This window comes from Gossypium hirsutum, chromosome D08 (assembly GCF_007990345.1).
Source record: "Gossypium hirsutum isolate 1008001.06 chromosome D08, Gossypium_hirsutum_v2.1, whole genome shotgun sequence".
Lineage (NCBI taxonomy): Eukaryota > Viridiplantae > Streptophyta > Magnoliopsida > Malvales > Malvaceae > Gossypium > Gossypium hirsutum.
The window spans coordinates 56,039,258-56,063,201 of record NC_053444.1 but is presented as its reverse complement, the minus strand read 5'-3'; the positions used below and the strand labels follow the sequence as shown (position 1 = coordinate 56,063,201).

Here is a 23,944-nt window from a genome sequence, read left to right as displayed (position 1 = left end):
ATTTGCAGTTTCCGCCCTTGTATGCTATTCATTTTTTTTGGTTTATTTCAAAAATTGTTTATATTAATTTATTTGATATTCCTTTTAATTCTTTAGCTTTTAGTATTAATATCTACCAACATATAATATGAGATTCTTACCATTGTTATATTGTATTGTTCATTTATGTTTATTGATTGTGTGACATTCATTAGTATATGTTTTAACCTATGAATCATCATCTCGCATTGTACATCATTATTCAATCTTTTTATTTCGTTCAAAAGAATTACGTTTAATATCATTTAAGTATCAAAATCATTTCATCCAAAAGCTTTCAAAATAACGTAATATTCGAAATTTGGACTCCTCGAGAGAATTGAGCCCTAACGTATTGGGTTCCAATTTTCCTCGATGAATCTAAATAATCGAAAATTTTCTTAAATCAAAACACATAAATAAAAACTCATTCTCGGGAATTCGATATGTCATGTCGTAATGTGTTGGATGTGACATGTCATTTTCTCGAAATGAAGATTTTTAATAATAATAAAGGATATATTCAATGCTAGGAATTTTGAGAAATTGTGCCCTAACGTATTGGGTTTCAATTTTTCATCTGACTTAAAGCTATTGAATATCCTTTTTTTTTAACTTCACCTCAAGAGTTTTGAAAATCAAAGGACAAGCTCATTCTCGAGGACTAAAAATGTCGTGTCCTAATGTATTGGGTATGACATTTTATTATTCTAAGACGAGAAGGTCTTTGACATTCGCCTTAATTTACCCAATCCTCTTTCATCAAATTAATATTAATAAAAAAGGGAAGGATCATATTTCTAAAATCTTTTCAAATTCTCGACACTAAGACATTAAACAATCAATTCGGTACCAATTTTGGGCTTTACGAGGGTGCTAACCCTTCCTCATGCGTAACCGACTCCCGAACCTACTTTCTCAAAATTCATAGACCTAAAATCGTTTTCAAGATAATCCGATCACGCCTCTTTAAAAGATCGGTGGCGACTCCAAATTTTGGCTTCATTTTAAGTCGACAACCAAAATTTTTATTTTTCAAAAAGGGGTGGTTTCGACAATATGTAATATGTATTTCTCTACTTTCTCTTCAAGCTTCAAAATTTCACTTTTCTGAATCAATACAGTTGAAGTATTTGCCCAATTGTTTGGTAAGGTATCCTTGAAGAATTGATGATCAATCTTAGGTGAGCTTACATCCATATCCCTTACATCCGGTGGCTCCTCAGGTTACCCAACCACTCTCCACTAGCCATTAGGGGAAAAAGCAAGGAACTTGAGGAAAGCTATTGCAAATAATTTTAGCCGGAAAAAAGAAAGTCAAAACTATAAGGACCACCAACCAAATATTACCAGCTACAAGCAACTACCATTTCTGATTTCTACAAAGAAATAGTGGTTACCAAACATTGGCATCTCAAGACTATGAATTCCAAATGGAAGAAAGATTTGCATATTTGGACTTAATTGATTGCATGCATACCGCTATGGAAGTTCATCTAAGTCCCAAAATAAGCATAAATATATTTCCAAAACAAAACGATTCTAATCCAACAAAGTTTAATAATTCCTTGGATCAAAAGTTATTCGGATTAATTTCATACTTTCTCAATCACCCACATAAATACAAACCCACAAAAGCACGTGGTTTCATCACTACTGATTTAATTTGATACATGACTTGACACCTAAAAGGGGGCACAAAAACAAAATGAGTTAAGTTTCCCTTTCTCAAACTTACCAACACATGTATTAATATAAAGTTTGTCATTCTCAAATTAGAAGAAAATTAAAAGAATGATGAGATAATAAAAATTAAGTGGTGCTATCAAAATATTTGGAATTCCATTATTAATAATTTTCAATTTTTAAACAATATATTTATTTCTAAAAAATAAAAATTCAAATCGAAATTTAAAAATTCAAATTCGCATAACGGGTAAATTCAATCTGTCTTGTTTTTCTTGGTTTTTAAGTTTAGTCTTAGGCTTAGTTTAGGAATGCTTCTTAAAAATATTTTTGAAACAAAAATATTCCTAAACAAACTGTTTTTTTTAGAGAAAAAATGCTTCTCCCAATACAAAAATTGGCCCAAAAGTATTTTTTTTAGAAGGTCAAAAACTTTAGCTTCTCTCTAATTTTTTTTAAAATACTTTTGAGAAGCATTCCTAAATTAGACCTTAACCTTTTTTAACAATAATGACAGTGGGGGGAGGACAACAAGAGCGTATGCAAGCAGCTAGAAATTAAATAATCAATGAATATATCTGATAACTACCTCTATTATAGAGACATGATCACATTAGTTCCTAACTTTAATTATTATATTATTAAAAAATTTAAATAAAATCAAATTGGAATATAATGAAAAATTACCATTTAAAAAATATCATTTAGAGAGTTGATAGTTTTAAAATTTTTATGGTTGTGTAAATGAAATCTTTTGTTTGAAATTGAATTGAAATTAAATAATAATAATTTTCAACATATTTTTTACACAATAAATATGAACTTTATTACAATTTAGACATATTATTCTTTTTAATAATATAATAGTTAAATTAATCGAAGAACTAAATTCTGTCCAGGAAACTTAAGCTTAATTAATCCTACCAACAATGAAAACAACAAAAAGTCAAAACAACCTGTAAAAAAGATGATATAACCAGTCAGGAGACCAAGTCTTTATAGTCCACTGATGCAGGGCCTGGCGGATCCCACTAGCATCCTCTCCGCACTACATTATTTTCATCCCACTATTTTAAAGTCAGTGTGAAGAAAATTTTCAATTATGTGATATAACGCACAATTTTTACGATACGATCTGATAGTCTCATTTTATTTATCGTTGTCTTATGCAAAATTTATTGGATACTATCCCTTATTCAGCAATCATGATTCAATTATGATTTTATAAAAATAAATTTTATCATTATTTTGAAATGATGAAAAAAAAACTGTAAAAATAGATTCAACTATCTACAATTGGATGACATTTTACAACCAACATGCGACAATCATATACGTCATACTTGTATATGTTGTATCTTTAAAAGAATTTTTTTTTAAAAAAAATAGAAATTGTTATAGCTGCATTTGGATTGAAGGAAAAGATTCGAGAATGACTACCTTAAATTTTTCCTATAGAATTGATTGTCTAGTCAAGTTAAACTTAAGATGAAGGTTAAGGTTGCAAGTTCTTGATGTCTAGTCAACAAGACAAAACTAGTGGTGTTCTTGTTTAGTTTACTTTGATGTAATTTTTCTTCAATTTATCATCAAAAAATAAAATAAATATTAAAAATTCGACTTAAAAGCCCTTATCCAAACCAATATTTTTAAGAGCAAAGAAATTGAAAGTTTGACGACATATAAGAGAAAAATGTGTTAACTTAGTTTTTGGTGTTATATGATGACTGTGGGAGGCTAGGTAACTAGAGTTGGGGGGGACCCAAATGCGAAAGGTGAGGTGAGGATGGGGACAAAGAACCAAATAAATTATCAAGCCCCTACGTAGGAAGGGTACACCTGGCTTTGCGTAATATGTAGGGGCGGCACGTGGTCATCACCATCGAGCATGCGTCTCATCTTATCTTTCATCTCATTATTCCTCCCGTCTTTTTTTTCTTTCTAGCCAAAAGGGTGAAGTGGAAAAGGGGAGGGAATACAAGGTGGATTGAACCAATTGGACTCACCCACCCGCGTCCGTGACAACCGACAATTTCTGTGCCTTAATAATGACGTCGCAATTGCATCGCTATCGCTTCCAAACAATCTTCAACCCAGTTAAGACAGCACGCTCTCTCAGTACAATTATTTCAAAAATGTTTATAAACACATTGAAATATTAGGAAAAGAAAACAAAGGAACTTAAATATCGTCAATAACCCAAGCAATTCCGAAATTATAACACTTACACCCATTTAATTACACACGTAGCTTTGAGTATGGTAACAGAAAAAAGAAATGCAACCAAATCAAGACTAAGATTATCAGTATCACCGTTTGAGCAATTAATATGCTATGCACTATGACGCTCCTTATTCCCAGCTGGATCCCAAACTCCTGCCGCTCACTCCGGCCGCCTCTATCGCTAACTCACGCCTTCCATCGCGCACTTTAGCTTATTTGATTTCTTTAATCTGGAAATACTTTTTCCAAGCAACCCTCATGTAATTTATTTCAAGTAAAAAAATGATAATAAAATAACTGAACAAGGGCCACCACGCAGCGCCAGCTAAGCTAGTTGCTTCACAACCTAAGAATTTAACATGCAATTTAATTCTACACGATAGACAAAACAATTTTTGTGCACAAATTGCTCGCACGTGCAAGTGTGGCCGACACTTGTGGACTTATGGTCTGCTTGACAAGGAGGCCATGAACGAGCGACGGGGGAGAGAGATAGAGAGAGAGATAAACCGAGAGACGACCGCCTAGACATCGGCTATTTTCCTGTGGGGGCGAGATTTTGAGACGTTTTTATCAAGTTCTTGCAAGTTCTTTAGGCTTCGAATCCCCAAAACATCGCCTCTCCGAGAATCAATAAAATGGTCAACATGACCGATTGCAGTTGAGTCTGCAAAAAACGAGAGCACAAAAGGAGATAACAAGAATAAAAACCACAAATTTCAAAAAAAAGAAAAAGGAAGGTGAATTCAAGCTGCATTATACCTGAATGCTTTGAGGGATGCTTAAATCCATTAAATTCAGCCAAATCTGAAACAAATAAATCCAAAAGAACAAACTGTGAATATTAAACCTGAATAACCTCGCTTGTCAACTTTATCCGTACGTTGATTGACACCGAAAAAAGCATACCAGATTGTGAAGGACTGTGAGAATTTAGATAAAGAATGAGGAAGCAAAGGAGAGTGAGAAGAGGAATTAAGTGAATGAACTTCTCAGGCTTAGGAGGCGATGTCAACGAGGAGGTTGGAGAGAAGGACAATCGACGAGTCCTGATGTCTTTGCTGTCATCATCATCGATGATTACTTGGCGTTTCTGATCTTCGGAGACGGAACTCTCTTCTCCGCCATGGATGCGGAGTTTGGAGCTTGGCGAACCTAAGGATTGTCTCTGCATGCTCTAAACAGAAAAGCGGATAAAGAGACAAAGGTTGGTTACTGGTTAGTGAAAATGAGGATTAGTTAAGGGTTTGAGTATCTTCTTTAAGGGATAGGTGACTTGGTCGTTTACTTCGCTGTTTAGTAGTGTAGCAGTCTTACCACTTAAGCATTAATTAATCCGATTTTAATCATCTTTTATAAAGGGGAATAAGATAATTGATTTGAGCGCTCTTTTTGTTGTGTTGAGGGGCGCTTTTTGCCTTGTCTAAAATACGGGTAGTAGAATTATTGGTTTCACCAGTTGTGGACCTTACTCTTTATTCTAATCAATGATGTCTTTTAAAATTATATAAATTTGTTCAGCTTACTTTTTTTTTAAATGAATTTTTACATTTTTAGTACATTTCCTTAGATTTTAATTTACATTATACTTAAATAAATCATTTTTTAAAATTTATATCTAAATCATTTTTACTTATTTATCCGAAATAAAAAGTTATAATTTATTTAAATATAATAAAACTTATGTCTCTAAGATATTGATTTAATGAAACCACAATAATTTTGAGATTTTTATGCAAATTATGCATGAATTTTACTTTATTTAATAGTAATATGTGTGAGCTCAGGCAAGATATACTTTAATTTTCTCATTATATTTATAATTGTACTCATTAAAATTTAACATGATTTGAAATATAGGTGATTGTATCTTAAAGATTCCTCTATTATAAGGATTTTATCAATTTAGTCCCTCTACTGTTAAATAAATCAGTTTAATCCTTACACTAATAAAAAAATCAAACAATATCAAATTGAAATAGAGTTAATATTAACTGTTAGAAAAAATATCATTTACCACTTAAAAATGTTAATATTTTTGAAGTTTTTTTTTATAGTTCTGTAAATGAAAGATTTTATTTAAAATTGAATTGCAAATTGAAAAAAAAAGTTTGAAGATACTTTTTATACAGTAAATGTTAAATCTGTTACAATGGGGCGAGCCTGGGGGGTTGGCAGGGCCCTGGTCCCCCCTAAAATAGAAATTTTTTTTATTTTTGGCCTTTTAAAATTTTAAATTAGTAAAGGTAAAATTATACTTTGCACCTCTAAAAATGATAAAATTTTGATTTAATCCTTTAAAAATTATATTTTTATTGTTATAAAAATTATAATTTAATATCGACCCCTAAAAATTTTTTGACTTCGCCCTTGAATTTAAACTTATTTAATTTTTTTAATAATATAAGAGCTAAATTGATTTATTTAATTTGGTGGTGGAAGCTCTCTCATAGAATTTAACCTTAAAATATATAATAAGAAAATAAAATTCAGTTAAAAATAAAATGATGAGGAGATTTTTTATTTTTCTTCAATAAAACCAACGCGTGAAGTGGTCTTTACTTTTTAATTGTCATAATAATAGAGTTAAACTCACGCAAAACCACGATGAGCAGTTGGGGCATTATAGCAAGTGGATTCTATTTATAGGGACTTATAGCAATAGAAGGCTTTTAATACACTCTTCAGTTCTTTGCTGGTAATTATTATCATCTCCTTTCTTTTAAGAAATCAATATTTTTGGTCCCATTTACATTGATAATTTATTGAATTTAAGTGTAATGTTTATTTGAAGGTTTCAGAATTAAATTGGTGTCGAAATCAGTTAAATTATCGATACTCATTTTGATTTGTTTGTTCAGTTTAATTAAATAATCTTAAAAATAGAGAAAATTGATTCAATTACCGAATCGTAAACCAATCGATTCAACCCTTTATTTCAGACTAATATCTTAACTGATTCTTGATTGAATCGGTCCTATTCTGAAAACAACGATATATTAATAATGTATAATTTGATTTGTAATAGGGTCCAATCGGCCCAGGTCCAAACAGTCCAAGTTTTTACAGGCCCAATCAATTGGCCCAGGCCCGCGCAAGCCCAATAGCCAATTTCAACCCTAGCCCAGCAAAATCACTTGCTGAAACCCTAAGAACCTTCAGTAGTTAGCAGCATCTCCAGCGCCGCATCACCTTGCGTAGTCCCCTCTCCAGCCGCCGCAAGATTCGGAGCTAGCCTCCTCCACGCGCGCCGCTCCTCTATGCACGCCATGCCTTGCGCACCACACCTGCAACAATAAATAAAAACAAACCGCAACAAAATAATAGGGATAGCAGAATAGATTTTGTTTTTTGGATTTATTTTTCTTTTCCATTTTCGGGCTATATAAAGCCATATTCTGTAAAGAGAAAAGGGGGGAAAGAGAAAAATCAATAGAGAGAAAAAAATATCAGTTTTAAGGTGATTTATTAGAAATTCTTTAGTTTTTTTATATTTTTTGTTTTGTTTCTGTGCATACGATAGTAAAAGAAAGGGAGAGAGGCTTACCTCGCCCTCAGGTCTGCTCAAAAAAGGGTTAAGAAACCCAGTTTGGCGTGCCTCCGGCCACTGGTTGCGACGAAACCACGGCGGACGGACGGCGGCGCAAGGAACTGAGGCAAAACCCTATCAGAGGAAATTTTTCTTTCCTTTCATTTTTTTTTCTTTATTCTGCTGCAAATTGGGTTTTTTTTAAAAAATACTACTTTAAATAGAAGAGTAAAACGGTGCCGTTTTACCCAGACATGACCCGCGCGGTGACCCGACCCGGGGGGAGGATCCGCTCGTTTAGCTTTAAAGGGGGAATTCGCATTTAGGCCCTCCTGTTTGTGGCGCGTTGCAATCAAACCTGTTTTTGATTCAATTTGACCCATCTCTGCGCGGCGTTTTGGGAAGGCGGGAATAATTTCCCTTTTGGTCCTGCACTGTTGTGCACGCATTCAATTTAGTCTTGTCTTCAAATTTACTTTAAAATCCGCTTTTTTTTCGTTTTAATTCAATTTAGTCCATTTTTAGTTATTTTTTTATATTATCATTATACCATTATTATTATTTCATTATTTGCTATCATTATTACTATTGTATTTACTATGCATATACATACGCATCTTTTATATATAATATATTAGCATATTTTTATTGTATACTTTTAAGCTTTTATAAATTTGCATATATTTTTATACGTACATATGTACTCTTTTTTTATATTTTTTTATTTTACTTTCCTAATTTTTATAAACTTTATACTTTATATATACTTATTCATTTATAACATGTACACATATATGTATTTAAATATATACGAATGCGAATTTTCGTGATTTACCAATACACTTATACATTTCTTTTTATTTTGTAAATATATACACATATGCATGTTTTCACTTTTATTTTATTTTATTTTATTTTCACAATTCTCATACACGTTTATACACATTTTCTTATTTAGTTTCTTTTTGTTTGATATATATTCCATTTCTTCTTTTGTATGTATACTTATATATGTGTGTTTAAATATATGCGTACACATGTTTCTAAATTTACTTGTATATTGTACTTGTATATATATTTTGTAAATACGTATACATGTATAATTCATATTAAGGTGTTTGTATCATATTGTACATTTTTTTTAACATACCCTTTTTGAAAATATAGTTTGGTTTTAATCGTACAACAAAGTTATTTTCTTGATTCAAAGGTTCTTTTTTTTTTAATAAAAGCAATATTCGAAGTTTGGGATTTTCAAGGGAAATTGAGCCCTAACGTATTGGGTTCTGATTTTCTTTGTTAATCTTAAATAACCGAGGATATTCTTTATTCAAAATGCATAAGTATAAAAATCATTTTTGAGAACTTAACTTGTTGTGTCCTAACGCATTGGGTGTGGCATGTTACTTTCTCAAAATGAAGATTTTCACATAAAATAAAAGTGATATTCAAAGTTCGGGGATTATGAGGAATTGTACCCTAACGTATTGGGACTCGATTTCTTTACATGACTTGAACAATTAATTATCCTTTTTCAAATTTCATCATTTGAGTTGATTTTAAAATCTTTTTGACCTTCGACACTAAGACATTAAATGATCAATTTGGTACCGATTTTGGGCGTTACGAGGGTGCTAACCCTTCTTCGTGCATAATTGACTCCCGAACTCGTTTTCTCAAAATTCGTAGACCAAAATAATCTTTAAGGTGAGCCGATCACACCTTAATAAAGGATCGGTGGCGACTCCAATTTTATTTTTAAAGTCAACAACTAAATTTTTGTTTTCAAAAAATGGTTTCGACAGCTTGGCGACTCCGCTAGGGACCCTAGAGAGTCGAGCCATAAATTGGTTATTTGTTTGTCTTGTGATCAAAAAATCAAATTTTGTTTTAAAATCATGATTTCCCCTCGCATTCATTATGATATGTTTGCATGATTGGTCCGAGTCGACTAATTTATATTTGCATTTTGCATTTCATAAGTTGGTCAGTTTTACCCCTTTAAGTGGGAGCGAGAAACTAGTCCTTCATGAGGTTTTCACCTCCGTGCAGGGTAGTGGACCGCTTCCGGGATACATCCGTACCTATGTCTTCGTGAGATTTTCATCTCCGTGCAGCCATAGGGAAATGTATCCCCCTGAACTGAACTCGATCCACATGAGCCTATAATGGGTGAGGACTGAGGAATCTGCTGGTTCGGGTACCCTTACTTTAGAAACTAAGCCTCATATAGTGAGCTTTAGGAACTTGCCCTAGGTAGAGCTATACCAAACCCTAGTGGATTCCTGAATAAATGTTCTTGCTATTTCATATTTGTGTTGGATTATATATTTTTGGTGTGATACTGACTGGGGTTTATTTTGTTTTGATTGCATGACATCATGATTGCATTGCATTTGCATCTTAGAAAAGAGATGTTGATTTGAGTTTGATTACTAGATTAGAAAGCTTGTTATGGAATATGGGTTTCTTGATAAGGTGGAAGATAATACGGTGGTCCGAAGAAAACATGGCACGAAAAGCCTAACAAGAGGAGTATACGACTTTGCTGCATGACCTGAGGATCCAAATTGTCAAAGTTTATTCAAAAGTCATCAAAGGTCCCAATCTCATAAAGAAGCTAATGAACGTGAATGAGCAAGGATTTACGACCTAGATCAAACAAAAAGGAGATCAAATTCGTGAGATGTATCTTAGTATTTGAAGGGTCGATGTCTTCACTTGGAGTATGAGGGTAAAGCCGTATATATATGTCTGCTTTATGTAAAGAGATTTGTTTTCTAGTAAAGTTTTCTAGTAAAAAAATTGAACATGAATCAACGTCTCTTTTCGCATTCATTTCATGCATTTTCATTTCATTACATCATATGCATTAAACACAGTTAAAGGATCCTAATTAACTAAAATCATTGCTCAGTTAACCTGGAAACCAACCAACCAACCAACCAAACATCGTTACGGTACTCGAGCAAAGATTAAGGACATGGATCAGAGATTGGAAAAACTCGAACAGTGTCAAAAGGAGATGCAAGACCGACTTCAACTACAGGTGCAGGAGCGGTTAGATAAGATGCAACAGGATATATTTGAGAAGATGAGAGAATCCCAAGATGATATAATGGCGAAGCTAACCAAACTGTTGACTGGAGGATGTGATAAGGGAAAGGGTCTCATGGCTGATGTTGAAGAGGGTAATGAACCACTCTATCCTCCAGGCTTTACTCCTCCACATGTTCGAACCCAAGCTGAATACCCACGTAAATCTACTGTCACCATCATGCCTCAGCAGTCCCAGGCTGGTGCTTCGAATTTTCAAGCTGGATTGGTTTCTAATCCCGGAAACTATCCTGCTAACTCTGCCATTCCTGACTTCGATGAAGTGGCTGAAAAGGAAAAAATAAAGGAGGAGTTACCAAAGCAGCTAGAGGAAATGTGCAAATGGCTCGAGGAGAAATTCAAGGCAATGGAAGTCACTGAAAGCTATCGCGGGATTGACGCTAAAGAGCTAAGCTTAGTTCCAGATTTGGTACTCCCTCACAAGTTTAAGATGCCAGAATTTGAGAAGTACAATGGGACAACTTGCCCAGAATCTCATATCACCATGTTCTGCAGACGAATGGCTGGATACGTTAACAATGACCAGCTATTGATACATTGTTTCCAGAATAGCCTTTCAAGGGCAACATCTAAATGGTACAACCAATTGAGCCGTACCACGATTGGTTCATGTAGGGATTTGGCACAGGCGTTCATGAAACAATATAGTCATGTAACAGACATGGCTCCTGATAGAATCACCCTTCAAAATATGGAGAAGAGACAGAACGAAAGTTTTAGGCAGTACGCACAAAGATGGAGGGAGGTTGCCATCCAGGTTCTGCCACCACTTCTAGAGAAAGAAACCACAATGTTGTTCATTAACACACTAAAAGCACCATTCATTACCCATATGTTAGAGAGTGCCACAAAGAGCTTTCCCGACATAATCATGAATGGCGAGATGATCGAAAATGCCATAAGATTGCAATGTGATATCTTTTTAATTGCATCCAATGCAAATCATGCGTTACTTTTGTAACATACATCATGAAGATCCGTAATTGTTCGTTCGATCTCAAAGACATATAATTGGCCAGACAACATTTCAAAACATCTTTTCTATCTTCACTTAGTCTGCGTGTTTAGTTATTAAAAAGATATGGTGGTGGTTATGGAGGTCGGTTTTTCTAATTGGGGCGGAGAGTCGAAAGTTACAAAAAGTGAAGGAGAGGAGGGTATGCAGACTAAGTACTAAGATAAGTTGGTAGAGTATAGACTTAGTTTATTTTGAGAGTTGATCCTTTTTTCATTGTTCCTGCAAGTATTTATAGGTTGGATTTCATGTAAAATGATGTTAATGTGCTAAACTTGTCATTTAACTATCATTACGAAACGTGGGGCAAATGTCTTCGATTGGATGAAGATGTTGATAGGGAAGATCTTGTCATTTATTCTGACTTGACGATATAGAGAGGTTGAACCCACGTAGTATTTGGTGACCAATGACATCACATCCCTAATGAAAGCCCAGGGGTTGAGATATCAGATGGCTCATACTTGTCCAGATAGTAATGACGAAAAGTGAGACTTGTGAGTGGTCTTCCGATCAGCTATTGATGAGTTTACTGCTCAAGCAACTTTTTGACTTGCCATGTGTTCTTATCGGTGTGGGGTATAAAAAATATATAAAATTCTTATGTGAAAAAAGTAATAAAAAATATGTGCCTATTATATAACCTTAATTTGGAATTGAAAAGGTTGTTATATTGTTTAGTCTAAAATTTAATTCGTTTTTCTATTGAATAAGCGGTGGAGCTTGAATTTTTGGGCAGAATTAAATTGTATATTTTTACGATAGTATAAATGTAATTTCATCATTTTAGTAGTCTATATTTTTATAATTTTTAAAAGGTTAAATCAAATTTTTATTATTTTTAAAAAGACCAAAATACAATTTTACCATTACTAATTTAAAATTTAATAAATTATAAAAGAAAATTCACCATTTTAGAACCCTAAATCCCCACTACGCCGTCACTGCATCGAATAGAAAAAAAATCTTAATCTCATAAATAACTTCAATAGTACAACATAGATATGTAAAGAAATTAAAGAAATTAGTATTTATAAATTTGAATTAATTTTTTATACAAATAAAAATAATAAATTGATTAGGCTGCAAAAAGAATAATTAAAACTATGTGAAAAATTAATAAGTGAATTGAATTTAGATTAAGAAAAATAAAAAATAAAATCCAACTTGATTACAGATCCGCCTTCTGCGTCATGCTCATAAGTGGTGTCAACTTGACATACACATAATTAATCATTATTTAAAAAATTGATCTTCTCGACTTCATTGCCTAACAATATGTACGCCAGTAATTAACATTTGGAATAATTTTATTTTTAAAATTAAATGATTAAAATTTCAACCCTTTACACTTAAAACTGAGTTAAGATATGATTGGGCCGAAATTGTTCACTTTTGTTGGTCCATGATAAAATCTGGAAAGATCTAAATTGAGAAGAAAAACGTCAACAGCAGCACACGAGATTGAAAATTCTGGCGGCTCCAAAACTAACTTGCTGGAAAAGATACGAATAGAAATAAAAACACCCATTGAAATAACCAGATGTTTATTTGAAGATAGAAAATAAGAAAGTCAAGGGTGCAAGAGAGAGTGAAAAATGGTGTTGTGGGAGATCACATTGGGGACGGCTTATTTCTTGGGGCTTAAACGAACTTACAGGCTTGCTTTGAAGATTCAGCGTCGGATTATTAGCCCTAAGCGTCCCAGGATTCGACAATTTGTTCACAGGTAAAAAGTTTCCTCGCTTTCTCTCCTAAATTTAGTGGCCGTGTTTTTATTTATTTATTTATTGCGTTATTTCTTTTTGATTCTTGATCGGTTTGGTTGCTTTTATTGAATATCAGCATGGGAATTATATTTTGAATACTATTTAGCTGTACTAGTACTATCCATCATTGGGCTTGAGGGATTGAGACAAATGGATGTGTATTAGATTGTGATGAAGTGCCTTGATGAATCTTTCATTTCCAATAAGTTGGATAAAATTTTCAGTGTTTGTGTTTGTTTTGGAGTTGTTAGATGATTTGATTACAGGAGTTAGGAATTTAAATTGCTTTCATGTCTTCAGAAAGATAATCGGAAGATTGGGGCTCAAGTCTCTACATGTAAGAACTGGTCATTGTTGTCAAATTTGGGTCTATTTCCATATATTTTTCATTGAAAATGCAAAATGGCACATACAGGTGCATCGGATGTTTACGACTTACTTTTTTTATTTATAGCCGAGCTCATCGTTCTGCCTCAGGAGAGACAGGTACTGTTCATATGCACCATTGGTGCCTGTCTTTAGTCTCTTAAGAAAATTGGCAATGCCCACAAGGTCCAGGTGCACTTATGGATAACTTGAAACTGTAGTAGAACTCAAGGAGTGCTTTGCATTCCTTCTCTTATGTTCTCTCTTTGATTTGTGTTTGATTTCGTTTTGTTCAACTGTTGGTTCTAACCTTTACTGAATTTTATGTTTCCTATAACCAACTCCGTAGTTTTGAGATAATTATGTAAACACCATAAATTCCAAGTATTATTCAACGGAACTTTTTCGCCCAAGACATGCCCATGGTATTTAGCTGAGCTTGTGATTGGGCCTCATGAAGCCTCATTTTCATTACAATCCATGTTTAGCTGAATAGTTAGAGTTGTTTTTAAGTGGAAAATGAAGATTTGTGCCAATATCTGTATGAAGTTGCTATAGTGTGTGAAGGTGATGTTTTCCTTTTCAGTACATCAATCAACCTTCTCTTCTTTTTCTTTGTGTTTCCAATTACATGCAAATATGTACTTAAAAAAAGCTGCAAAATATTTCATGTTTTTAAATTGAGATCTATGCATGCTGCACAACCTCAGTGATTTGGTTCTTTAGCTAATAAGGTAGGTGCAGCATGACTGTATAAAGTTCCGCGGGTTTCCTTACTGTATGATTTAAACGTCCACCAAGTGCACTGCTTCTAAGAGAGAAATATGGGTGAAACACCTGAACTAACTCTTGTAATCTATGCTTTATTCCTAAGAGTTTCACCAATGTTGAAGTGATTTCAATTTTGTGATGATGTTCCATCATTTTTACATATGGGTAGTGAGTTTAATGTATAGACAATAATGTAATCCTGAGTATCAGTTGTTTGTGATGTGGACTCAAAAATACCTCCTCTAATTTTTCTTTTTGTTTCCCTTCTAAATTGGAAACTGTTTCTCTTCCGTGACCAGACGAACACGTGCTGTATTTGACATAGCACTCAAGGTTCACCAGAATATACAACAGAGAGACTTGGAAGTTGGTAGGAACCTTGGTAACTGGATCCTCCGCTGGCTTGACAAAATGAAACCTTCTGCTCAAATCCGACCTCCAAGCCACCAGAAACCCCACCATGGTACCGGCAGTGCAAACATGAACATCACAAAGCAAGTGAATAACTCATCAAAAACTCCTAGAAGCTTGCAGACACCACGAAACAGTGAAGCTGATAAACGTCTTTTTAGTTCATCAACGTATATGCTGTCTAAATCCCTCCCTACAATTGCAATGATGATTCGGCCACCAAGGGCCGCAGGAAACATGACTCAGTACAGGCATTTGAGCATCAATGGACCTCACACACTGAGGTTGAACTACACAAGAGGCGAAGGAGTTATTAGAAAGGATATAATGCAATGGATACTGCACAACTGAAGATTTGAAACTCTTTTCCGTTTGCATTTGGGGACTTCAGAAACTCGCTATGGTCGTGGAAGGGGGTTATGTTTGGTGCTGGAAACTGTTATTTTGAAAGGATACATTGCTTTTGTGTTTGGGCTGTTCATGGGATAATAAAATGTACTTGTCATCTCCGTTTTGTATATTCTTTCGAGTCTATATGTTCCAGCATTCTGTTGATTGGAGAACACAGATGTTATGACATTGTCGTTATGTTATACAAGATCTGTGAATCATTTGGCTTGCCATTGCCGTATGGAAATTTTCTTTGGACACTCTTTGTGAGAACGTTGAATTTTACTTAAATTTGATTACCACTCTTATGTAATTGCAGTAGCAATCTTGTTTAGAAGGGACTTTCATTTTCATCCGATTGGTACTTATTACATCAAATTACATTTAAACCAAAATCGACTGAAGAACTGAGGTATTGGTTGTCCTTTGATTGAACAAACTTCGAAACTCTCGGGGTTTGGATCAACATTTTCAAAAGGCTATAGGGGATACATTCGATGTTTATCATCATTTTTAACTCAAGAACCGAAGATTCCTAATAATAATAAAATAATGGACATATTCTGCTATTAATCCCTGTACTATGCATAAGTTACAGAATTAGACCTTGTTTTTTAATTTGTTGAATTTTAGTCTTTGCACTTTTCTAATTTTGAAATTTCAGTTTGCCTCAAATGATAGCAGTCCAATTTTGTTAAGTTAAATTCTGTCCAAAATCTTACATAGCAAATATATTATCATATGTAATACCACATCAACTTGTCATTGTCATACAATACTCACGAAACCTATCATTTGTGTAAGGATTGTTGAATATTGGCAATATCCCACATTAGGAAAAGATAGAAAGGGAGGGGGTTTGGTTTGTTATATATAGAACCCCTCCCCCTTTGGTTGTATCATCCCAAAATCTTCTCCTTTGTAATATTTCTAGAAGAAATATTAATTTGGTAGTGTCCGAGGACGTAAGCTAAATTGGCCGAACCTCGTTAAATCTCTGGTATATTATTTCTTATTTGTTTGCTTATATTTAATAGCTTTATGTTGGTTATATTTATTTAGTTATTATTGCTATAAATATCTAAGTGAGTTCTGTCTAGTTGTTGGGTTTTAAGCGGGACCATTTGTGACCCCTCCAATTTAACTGGGAATTTTCTTAGTATAATTGTTGGCATAATAATTATCTAAATATTTCTGATAATATTGTTATTAATATTATCGTCGCTTCCGCAACAATTGGTATCCGAGCCAAGGTTTTGTAGTATGCTCTGTGTTTGCAGCTTAGTCTGATCTTACACATCAGAAACATTTCCTAAAGCTTGTGGGTATTCTGCATTTGGTGGCTATTAAGTAGAAGCTATGGCAAAAATGACAGAAGAAAAACCATCCATATCAACAACTTCCACTTCGTACATTTTGCCGAGGATTGGAACTGCAAATACGAGATTTGTAGTGGAAATTTTTGATGGAACAGGTCATTTTGGCATGTGGCAAAGTGAGCTTCTAGATGCCCTCTTTCAACAGGGTCTAGATATTGCCATTGAGGAAGAAAAACCAGAAGGGGTTGATGATAAAGAATGGAAGACCATCAACCGATTGGCATGTGGTACAATTCGATCATGTCTTTCCAGAGAGCAGAAGTATACATTCAGTAAAGAGACTTCTGCAAGTAAATTGTGGAAAGCATTGGAGGAGAAATTCTTGAAGAAGAACAGTCAAAATAAGTTGCATATGAAGAAAAGACTGTTTCGTTTCAATTATGTTCCTGGTACCACGATGAACGAGCACATTACCAATTTTAATCAGCTGGTGGCTGATTTGTTGAATTTGGATGTGACTTTTGAAGACGAAGACTTGGCGTTAATGTTGTTGGGATCGCTTCCTGAGGAGTTTGAGTACCTTGAAACTACTCTACTTCATGGAAAATCGGAAGTAACTTTCAATGAAGTAACTGCTGCATTGTATAGCTATGAACTACGCCGAAAGGATAAGTTGAAAGGTTCAGGTGAAGCAGCAGTGGAAGCATTGGTAACAAGAGGTCGTCAGCAAAGTCAGTCTAATGGGAAGAGAAGAAAGTCCAAAGGTCGAGCTGTTGCCAAAGATGAATGTTCCTTTTGCAAAGAAAAAGGACATTGGAAGAAAGATTGTCCAAAATTGAAGAAAAAAGGGAAGACTCCGCAAGATGCAAATGTTGCAGAATGCAATAGTGAAGCAGAGTCAGACTTTTCTCTTAGTATGACATCTTCAACATTATATGCAGATGAGTGGATCATGGATTCTGGTTGTTCCTATCATATGTGTCCCATTCGGGAATGGTTCTTTGAATTTCAAAAACTAGATGAAGGGGTTGTTTACATGGGTAATGATAACACATGTAAAATAGCCGGGATAGGTTCAATTAAACTGAGGAGTCATGATGGATCTACTAGAATTTTGCGGGATGTACGATATGTCCCAAAGTTGAAGAAGAATCTCATCTCTTTGGGGTCGTTAGAATCTAAAGGCCTAGTTGTGACAATACGAGATGGAGTTCTTAAAGCAACTTCAGGAGCATTGGTGATGTTGAAAGGCATAAGAAAGAACAATCTGTATTACTACCAAGGTAGTACAGTGGTCGGGACAACAGCAGCAGCAATTTCGAGTACCAAGAAGGACGCTGAGGCAACACAGCTGTGGCATATGCGTTTGGGCCATGCTGGTGAAAAATCCTTGCAAACTCTAGCCAAGCAAGGATTATTGAAAGGTACAAAGACTTGCAAACTTGAATTTTGCGAGCATTGTGTTCTGGGAAAACAACGAAGGGTGAAATTTGGCACTGGGATTCACAATACTAAAGGTATTCTGGATTATGTGCATTCTGATGTATGGGGACCGTCCAAGACTCCATCACTTGGAGGAAGACGTTATTTTGTCACCTTTATTGATGATTTTTCCAGACGAGTTTGGGTGTTTCCTATGAAGAACAAAGATGAGGTGCTTGAAGTTTTCCTTAAGTGGAAAACTAAAGTTGAAAATCAGACAGGAAGGAAGATTAAGGTTCTCCGATCAGACAACGGTGGAGAATATAAAAGCGATCCATTCCTGAATATATGCCAAGATTGTGGCATAGTAAGGCACTTCACCGTAGGTGGAACACCGCAACAGAATGGGGTGGCAGAGCGTATGAATCGAACGCTTGTGGAGAAAGTTCGATGTATGTTATCTAATGCTGGATTAGATAGAAAGTTTTGGACTGAGGCTGTGACGTACGCTCAACATCTCATCAATCATTTGCCATCATCTGCTATAAATGGCAAGACTCCTTTGGAGAAATGGTATGGAAAACCTGCTACTGATTATGACACCTTGCGCATTTTTGGTTCTATTGCATATTATCATGTGAAAGAATCAAAGTTAGATCCAAGAGCAAAGAAGGCTCTATTCATGGGCTTCAATGCTGGTGTTAAGGGATATCGTTTGTGGTGTCTAGAGGCAAAGAAGACGATAATCAGTAGGGATGTTACCTTTCATGAATCTGCCATGTTGAATAAGGTAAATCCAGAAGGAGTGAGTAGTACTTCGCAGCAGGTGGAGTGTACTCCGCAGCAGGTGGAGTTTGAGCAGAGTGTGGTAATTCCAGCAGAAGGTACCACTAGTGATTCTTCATTGGCAGATGCAGAGTCAGATGAGGAAGAGGTTTCTACCCAAAAACCTCAACAGCAATCAGAGCCAATTGCAGTCAGAAGGCAGAGACGAGAAATTCAGAAACCAGCTCGTTTCACTGACATGGTAGCTTATGCACTTCCAGTTGTTGATAATATTCCATCCACTTACACCAAAGCCATTCAGAGTTTAGAGAATAATAGATGGTTAGGTGCAATGGAAGAGGAAATGCAATCTCTAGAGAAAAACAAGACGTGGAAGCTGGCACAACTACCAAAAGGGAAGAAGGCGATTGGTTGCAAATTTGAAGACACTATTGAAGTTAGTGTTATGAGAAGATGTTCGAAGATGTGGAATATCGCCAAGGTGGAGATTTGTTGAATATTGGCAATATCCCACATTAGGAAAAGATAGAAAGGGAGGGGTTTGGTTTGTTATATATAGAACCCCTCCCCCTTTGGTTGTATCATCCCAAAATCTTCTCCTTTGTAATATTTCTAGAAGAAATATTAATTTGGTAGTGTCCGAGGACGTAAGCTAAATTGGCCGAACCTCGTTAAATCTCTGGTATTTTATTTCTTATTTGTTTGCTTATATTTAATAGCTTTATGTTGGTTATATTTATTTAGTTATTATTGCTATAAATATCTAAGTGAGTTCTGTCTAGTTGTTGGGTTTTAAGCGGGACCATTTGTGACCCCTCCAATTTAACTGGGAATTTTCTTAGTATAATTGTTGGCATAATAATTATCTAAATATTTCTGATAATATTGTTATTAATATTATCGTCGCTTCCGCAACAAGGATTGAAATTTCAAATTCTAGCTACTAAAAATTATCAAATTGAAGAATAGTGTTCAAATCAACATCTTACGATAATATAAGACTAATAACAGAATTTGACCTATCAGATTTAATTGCTACCATTTGGATGAGGACTGAAATATTTAAACTCGACTAAGAATATCAAATTAGACTATATGGATTAAATCCATAACTTAGGAATAGTACAGTGACTAATGTGAGAATTTCACCAAAAATAAATAAATAAACCATTCTGTCGTCGCATAAAAATTACACTGCATTTTCCCCTAATCTTTTGCCTCCACTCAAATCATCGACTTTCGTTCTTTCCGTTCATCTTGTCACCGTCAGCGGCGGAACCGTTGTAATCCAAGCTAGCAATTAGCAATCTGTGCTCTTGCAAAGGTAGTTTCTCCTGTTATCTGATAACTTTTCCCCTCTTAATTTGTGCACCTTAAAATCTTAGAAGCGTCATGGGGATTTGATTTTGCGATCCAATTCATAAATTCTCGTGGAAGCTAACGAATTCTGGAAATATAGATAGTTATTACTTTTCTTATAGATCATTGGGTTTTAATATTATCAGAGAATGGAATTAGCGGATCGAGCAGTTGGGTTTCTCTTATCTATTACCAGTCTATCAATATTCACGTATTATACGTTTTGGGTCATCATCCTGGTCAGTATCTGATGTTAATAGTACTACTTACTTTTCAATTTTAATTGAATAGTAGGACCTATTTATCACCTTCTGATTGATTCTGATTTCTGGACAGCCATTTGTGGACAGTGATAACTTCATCCACAATTATTTTCTACCCCAGGAATATGCCATACTGATCCCTGTGTGTGCCGGTGTGGTGCTCCTTTGCCTCCTCTGTATTTTTATTGGGTTCGTGCTGCTCAAATCCAAGAAGAAGAAGGCTTGAAGCTTGATGCTACTTTATCATCTCTGCTTAAAACATGCCTTGGGTATAGCTTTGCTTGTTTTCTTCCATATATTTTTGCTTCGAGTTTAAGTTTTGAGATGAGAATTTGTGTTTAGGCCATCATAATTTGTTAAAGACTGTTGCATTTGAGGACAACTTTCTTTGATTTTTCTGTCTAATATACAACTGCTACAGAGAACCCAGTGTATTTTTCTTTCTTTCTGAAATGGCTAAAGCCTGAAGTCTTTCAGTTTTCCATTTCTCATCATCATGTTTCTTTTTGTGGTAGAAAGTTTATTCAAACCCTGCTCAGTTTATTGGTATTTTAGTAGGCTTGTTCAATGTCCAAATTAAAATATATTTTCATGAGAAGCTGTTTAGGGATCTTCTCTCTTTGTCAATGTTTTGAGTTGCATTGCATTGAATCCATCAGGCTTTGAGAGATCGTTATTCATTAGAGTCTTCTACGCATGGCCTTAATGAACACAAAAGTCCATGTATATTAGGATAATTATGTTGGTAATAGTTGAAAAAAGAAATCTGGTTAGTTTTATGAGGTAGAGTTAATCAAATGACACTAATATGGTTCCTGACCACGCTTCGCATTTGGTTAAATATTTATTTTTATACTAAATTATAGAGTAAAAATTTGAAGCTTGCAATTGCTCTAAGTTTTTATACTGTTCATATATTTGGAATTTAGTCTTTTTATTTTTTATTTTTAAGAATTTAATCCATGTACCTTTTTAGAATTATATTATCATGTCAAAGGCCTTACTTTGTGGCATTTTTAAGTGATACGGTACCAATAATGTATGACATAGGGATGTGTTTAATGCTGTAGGTCAAGTTTTTTAAGCTACAATAATTATGTCGCATTAATGTAAGTTTTTTAAGCTACAATAATCATATTTTAAATTAATGTCATATGACAAATTTTTTTCATATATTTATAGTACACCCCAAGACAATTGAAGAAAAATTAGGTGACGTTTCCTTTTCAGAAAGAGTGATATGAAGTTACAACCCATACCATTGAGCTGTATACATCACAAACAAATTGTGGGATGCCCTTTTGTGGGATGCCCCCCCCCTCAATCTAAACTGTTGAAATGCATTGAAATTGGAATAATGTGAAAATCATTGTTAAAATTGCTTCAGCGGTTGTCATCTAATTTCACGGTCATTGGACGATTGCAATCTCATCATCAGAAATAACTACGAAAATCAACACCAAAAAATGATAGAAAATTGATCCACTGTTTAACAGAAAATTACAAAACAAAAAAATCAAAACACAAATAAAGTGGATAAATAGAATGAGAGTTGAAATCAAGCCCAAGAATTATTATGAAAAGCAGCGGAAGTAATGGCCTGAGAGAACTCGTCGAAACTGATCCTCCCATCACCATCCGCATCGGCTTCTTTGATCATCCCCGTCAACTCCTCTACAGTCAATGCATGTCCAAGTTTGGCCATTGTCTGTGCTAACTCGGCAGCAGTGATAAAACCATTACCATCCCTGTCAAACATCTTAAACAGCTGCTTCAATTGTTCCTCGCTGTAGGGTGACTTCTCCGGCTGCAGCTCCGGAGCCAACATAGCCACAAACTCCGAGAATTCGATCAGCCCATTGTTATTGGAATCAGCCTTTTGTATAAGGGCTTCCACCTGGTCAAGGCTCGGTTTTAGCCCCAAGGACCGCAACAGCGACCCCAGTTCCAGCTGTGTTAAGCTACCATCGTTGTTCCGATCGAAAGAAGAAAATATTTCTCGTAGTTCAGCCATTTGCTCCTCATCTAGCTTCGTTGGTTGCTTGTCCCCCATTTTCATAACAAACTTCTCTTCTTTATAATCCTTCTACACCCTGTATATCTCAATGCTTCCTACAAAACGTATCTCAAACCAAATACAAGAAAATCAATCCAAAAAGAAAATTTCGAATAAGAATTCTAGGAGTTTGCTAGCACAAGATGATTGTGGTGTTCCGGGATGAGAGATACTCCTCACCTTTTTTTTTTCTGCGCCGAAAAAGAGTCTTGTAGGGATTCAACTCAAAGATAGCCTGGAAAATCCTTCTTAATCATCCTCCATTTTCTTGTAGGTACCCAAATATTGGATTGCACTAAACTAACAGAAAATCATATACAGAGGAAGGCGATGATTTCCTTTCTGTTAAAAATTAAAATTTTGAGCAACACCACAAGTATATTCAAAAGAGATGGATGGATAGTCAACCTCATGAAAAATAAAAAATTGAAAATGGGCTTCGTATCTCGTCTTTAATTATTGGCGAAAATAGAAAGAGGAAAAAGAATACGTGAAAAGTGGGGTCAATTCCGCTATTGGTGCACGTCTTTCTTGCTGGCTGGCACTGGCAGCTAGACTCCGTCAACCGGAGGGGGTTTACGACACCTCATCATTAGGGCTAATATTCCAAGGTCCAAATATATCATACCATTGGGCTCAAGAATATCATGTTTTGTGAAACTCATTGCGGGTCAGAAATCCTGTCATTTGTTAAATGCTGTTTTCTTTAATATTTAATTCAAAATCAAGTCAAATTAGATTCATTTAGAGGGTAAGTTTTTCTTATTCTTATTTTCTTTACATATCATTCACTGCATTGGATTCTTTACATCTCTATAATTGCTTAGAAATAAATTTCATGTTGAGAAAGAGTAAAAGGAAGTGGGCAACTGCGTGACACAGAAAACAAATAGGGAATAGAAGGTTTGTTTTCGCAGTTCGATTTCCACTCTTACATATCTATCACACACTCATGACAATTTCCTCACTTGTATCTGAAACAATGGTTTTATTGTCACTATGCATTTATAAGATATAGTTCCTTACTTGAACAAATTTAGTGCTCTCAATTTTAGGTACAATATAGAGTTGTTTGAGTCTTGTTAACATGGAGAAAATCCATTACAATCCCTATTAAACACCATATTAACTAGTTGAATATAATATAATAACAAATAAGGTAAACAATGACTCTTGTCAGCTAAGAATGCAATGTTCTAAATAATTCAATATCCACGATTCAAATGATTGGATAAGAGTAATCCGATCCGATTCAAATCTCCAAAATATGTTCCTCAAGTGATATGATCTTCAATAATAGGCTAGATATCATCCACATAATCAACACAATTCATATATGTTGTTCAATAAATTGCCAACCTCTCTAATATTGAAACTGTCTTAAACAACTTTAGTGGTCACTCCCCTGACACTTTATTACCCGTTTGATATTTTTCAACAATTT

The 23,944-nt window shown here is 34.7% G+C and overlaps 4 protein-coding genes across 5 annotated transcripts; 2 read left to right on the top strand and 2 right to left on the bottom strand.

Moving 5' to 3' along the window:
• Nucleotides 1–3,862: 3,862 nt before the first annotated feature.
• LOC107933586 (uncharacterized) lies at nucleotides 3,863–5,404 on the bottom strand. Its single transcript, XM_016865842.2, has 3 exons — nucleotides 4,837–5,404; nucleotides 4,690–4,734; nucleotides 3,863–4,594 (listed from the first exon to the last, which is right to left on the bottom strand). Exons 1-3 carry the CDS (start codon nucleotides 5,099–5,101, stop codon nucleotides 4,452–4,454), a joined length of 453 nt encoding a protein of 150 aa, XP_016721331.1. The 5' UTR covers nucleotides 5,102–5,404; the 3' UTR covers nucleotides 3,863–4,451.
• A 7,570-nt stretch (nucleotides 5,405–12,974) lies between these two features.
• LOC107933587 (uncharacterized) lies at nucleotides 12,975–15,528 on the top strand. Its single transcript, XM_016865843.2, has 2 exons — nucleotides 12,975–13,317; nucleotides 14,794–15,528. The coding sequence occupies exons 1-2, from the start codon at nucleotides 13,187–13,189 to the stop codon at nucleotides 15,254–15,256; spliced, it is 594 nt and encodes a 197-aa protein (XP_016721332.1). The 5' UTR covers nucleotides 12,975–13,186; the 3' UTR covers nucleotides 15,257–15,528.
• A 4,456-nt stretch (nucleotides 15,529–19,984) lies between these two features.
• On the top strand, nucleotides 19,985–20,928 carry LOC107933589 (dolichol-phosphate mannose synthase subunit 2). Its single transcript, XM_016865845.2, has 3 exons — nucleotides 19,985–20,146; nucleotides 20,328–20,420; nucleotides 20,518–20,928. The coding sequence occupies exons 2-3, from the start codon at nucleotides 20,331–20,333 to the stop codon at nucleotides 20,668–20,670; spliced, it is 243 nt and encodes an 80-aa protein (XP_016721334.1). The 5' UTR covers nucleotides 19,985–20,146; nucleotides 20,328–20,330; the 3' UTR covers nucleotides 20,671–20,928.
• A 983-nt stretch (nucleotides 20,929–21,911) lies between these two features.
• LOC107933588 (probable calcium-binding protein CML11) lies at nucleotides 21,912–23,010 on the bottom strand. Of its 2 annotated transcripts, none has more exons than XM_041098480.1 (2): nucleotides 22,681–23,010; nucleotides 21,912–22,556 (listed from the first exon to the last, which is right to left on the bottom strand). In XM_041098480.1, exon 2 carries the CDS (start codon nucleotides 22,501–22,503, stop codon nucleotides 22,003–22,005), a length of 501 nt encoding a protein of 166 aa, XP_040954414.1. In that variant the 5' UTR covers nucleotides 22,504–22,556; nucleotides 22,681–23,010; the 3' UTR covers nucleotides 21,912–22,002. The 2 variants fall into 2 exon arrangements, with proteins under 2 accessions (XP_040954414.1, XP_040954413.1); XM_041098479.1 differs by having other exon boundaries at nucleotides 21,912–22,558; nucleotides 22,684–22,930.
• Nucleotides 23,011–23,944: the final 934 nt, after the last annotated feature.

What these genes read in the sequence shown, in the direction of transcription:
- LOC107933587 (XM_016865843.2), top strand. Translation starts at nt 13,187, where the DNA reads ATGGTGTTGTGGGAGATCACATTGGGGACGGCTTATTTCTTGGGGCTT. An exon ending in ATTCGACAATTTGTTCACAG is followed by an intron (nt 13,318 to 14,793) that starts GTAAAAAGTTTC and finishes TTCCGTGACCAG; the next exon opens with ACGAACACGTGCTGTATTTG.
- LOC107933586 (XM_016865842.2), bottom strand. Translation starts at nt 5,101, where the DNA reads ATGCAGAGACAATCCTTAGGTTCGCCAAGCTCCAAACTCCGCATCCAT. An exon ending in TCACAGTCCTTCACAATCTG is followed by an intron (nt 4,735 to 4,836) that starts GTATGCTTTTTT and finishes TATTTGTTTCAG; the next exon opens with ATTTGGCTGAATTTAATGGA. An exon ending in GCATCCCTCAAAGCATTCAG is followed by an intron (nt 4,595 to 4,689) that starts GTATAATGCAGC and finishes CGTTTTTTGCAG; the next exon opens with ACTCAACTGCAATCGGTCAT.
- LOC107933589 (XM_016865845.2), top strand. Translation starts at nt 20,331, where the DNA reads ATGGAATTAGCGGATCGAGCAGTTGGGTTTCTCTTATCTATTACCAGT. An exon ending in CGTTTTGGGTCATCATCCTG is followed by an intron (nt 20,421 to 20,517) that starts GTCAGTATCTGA and finishes ATTTCTGGACAG; the next exon opens with CCATTTGTGGACAGTGATAA.
- LOC107933588 (XM_041098480.1), bottom strand. Translation starts at nt 22,503, where the DNA reads ATGAAAATGGGGGACAAGCAACCAACGAAGCTAGATGAGGAGCAAATG.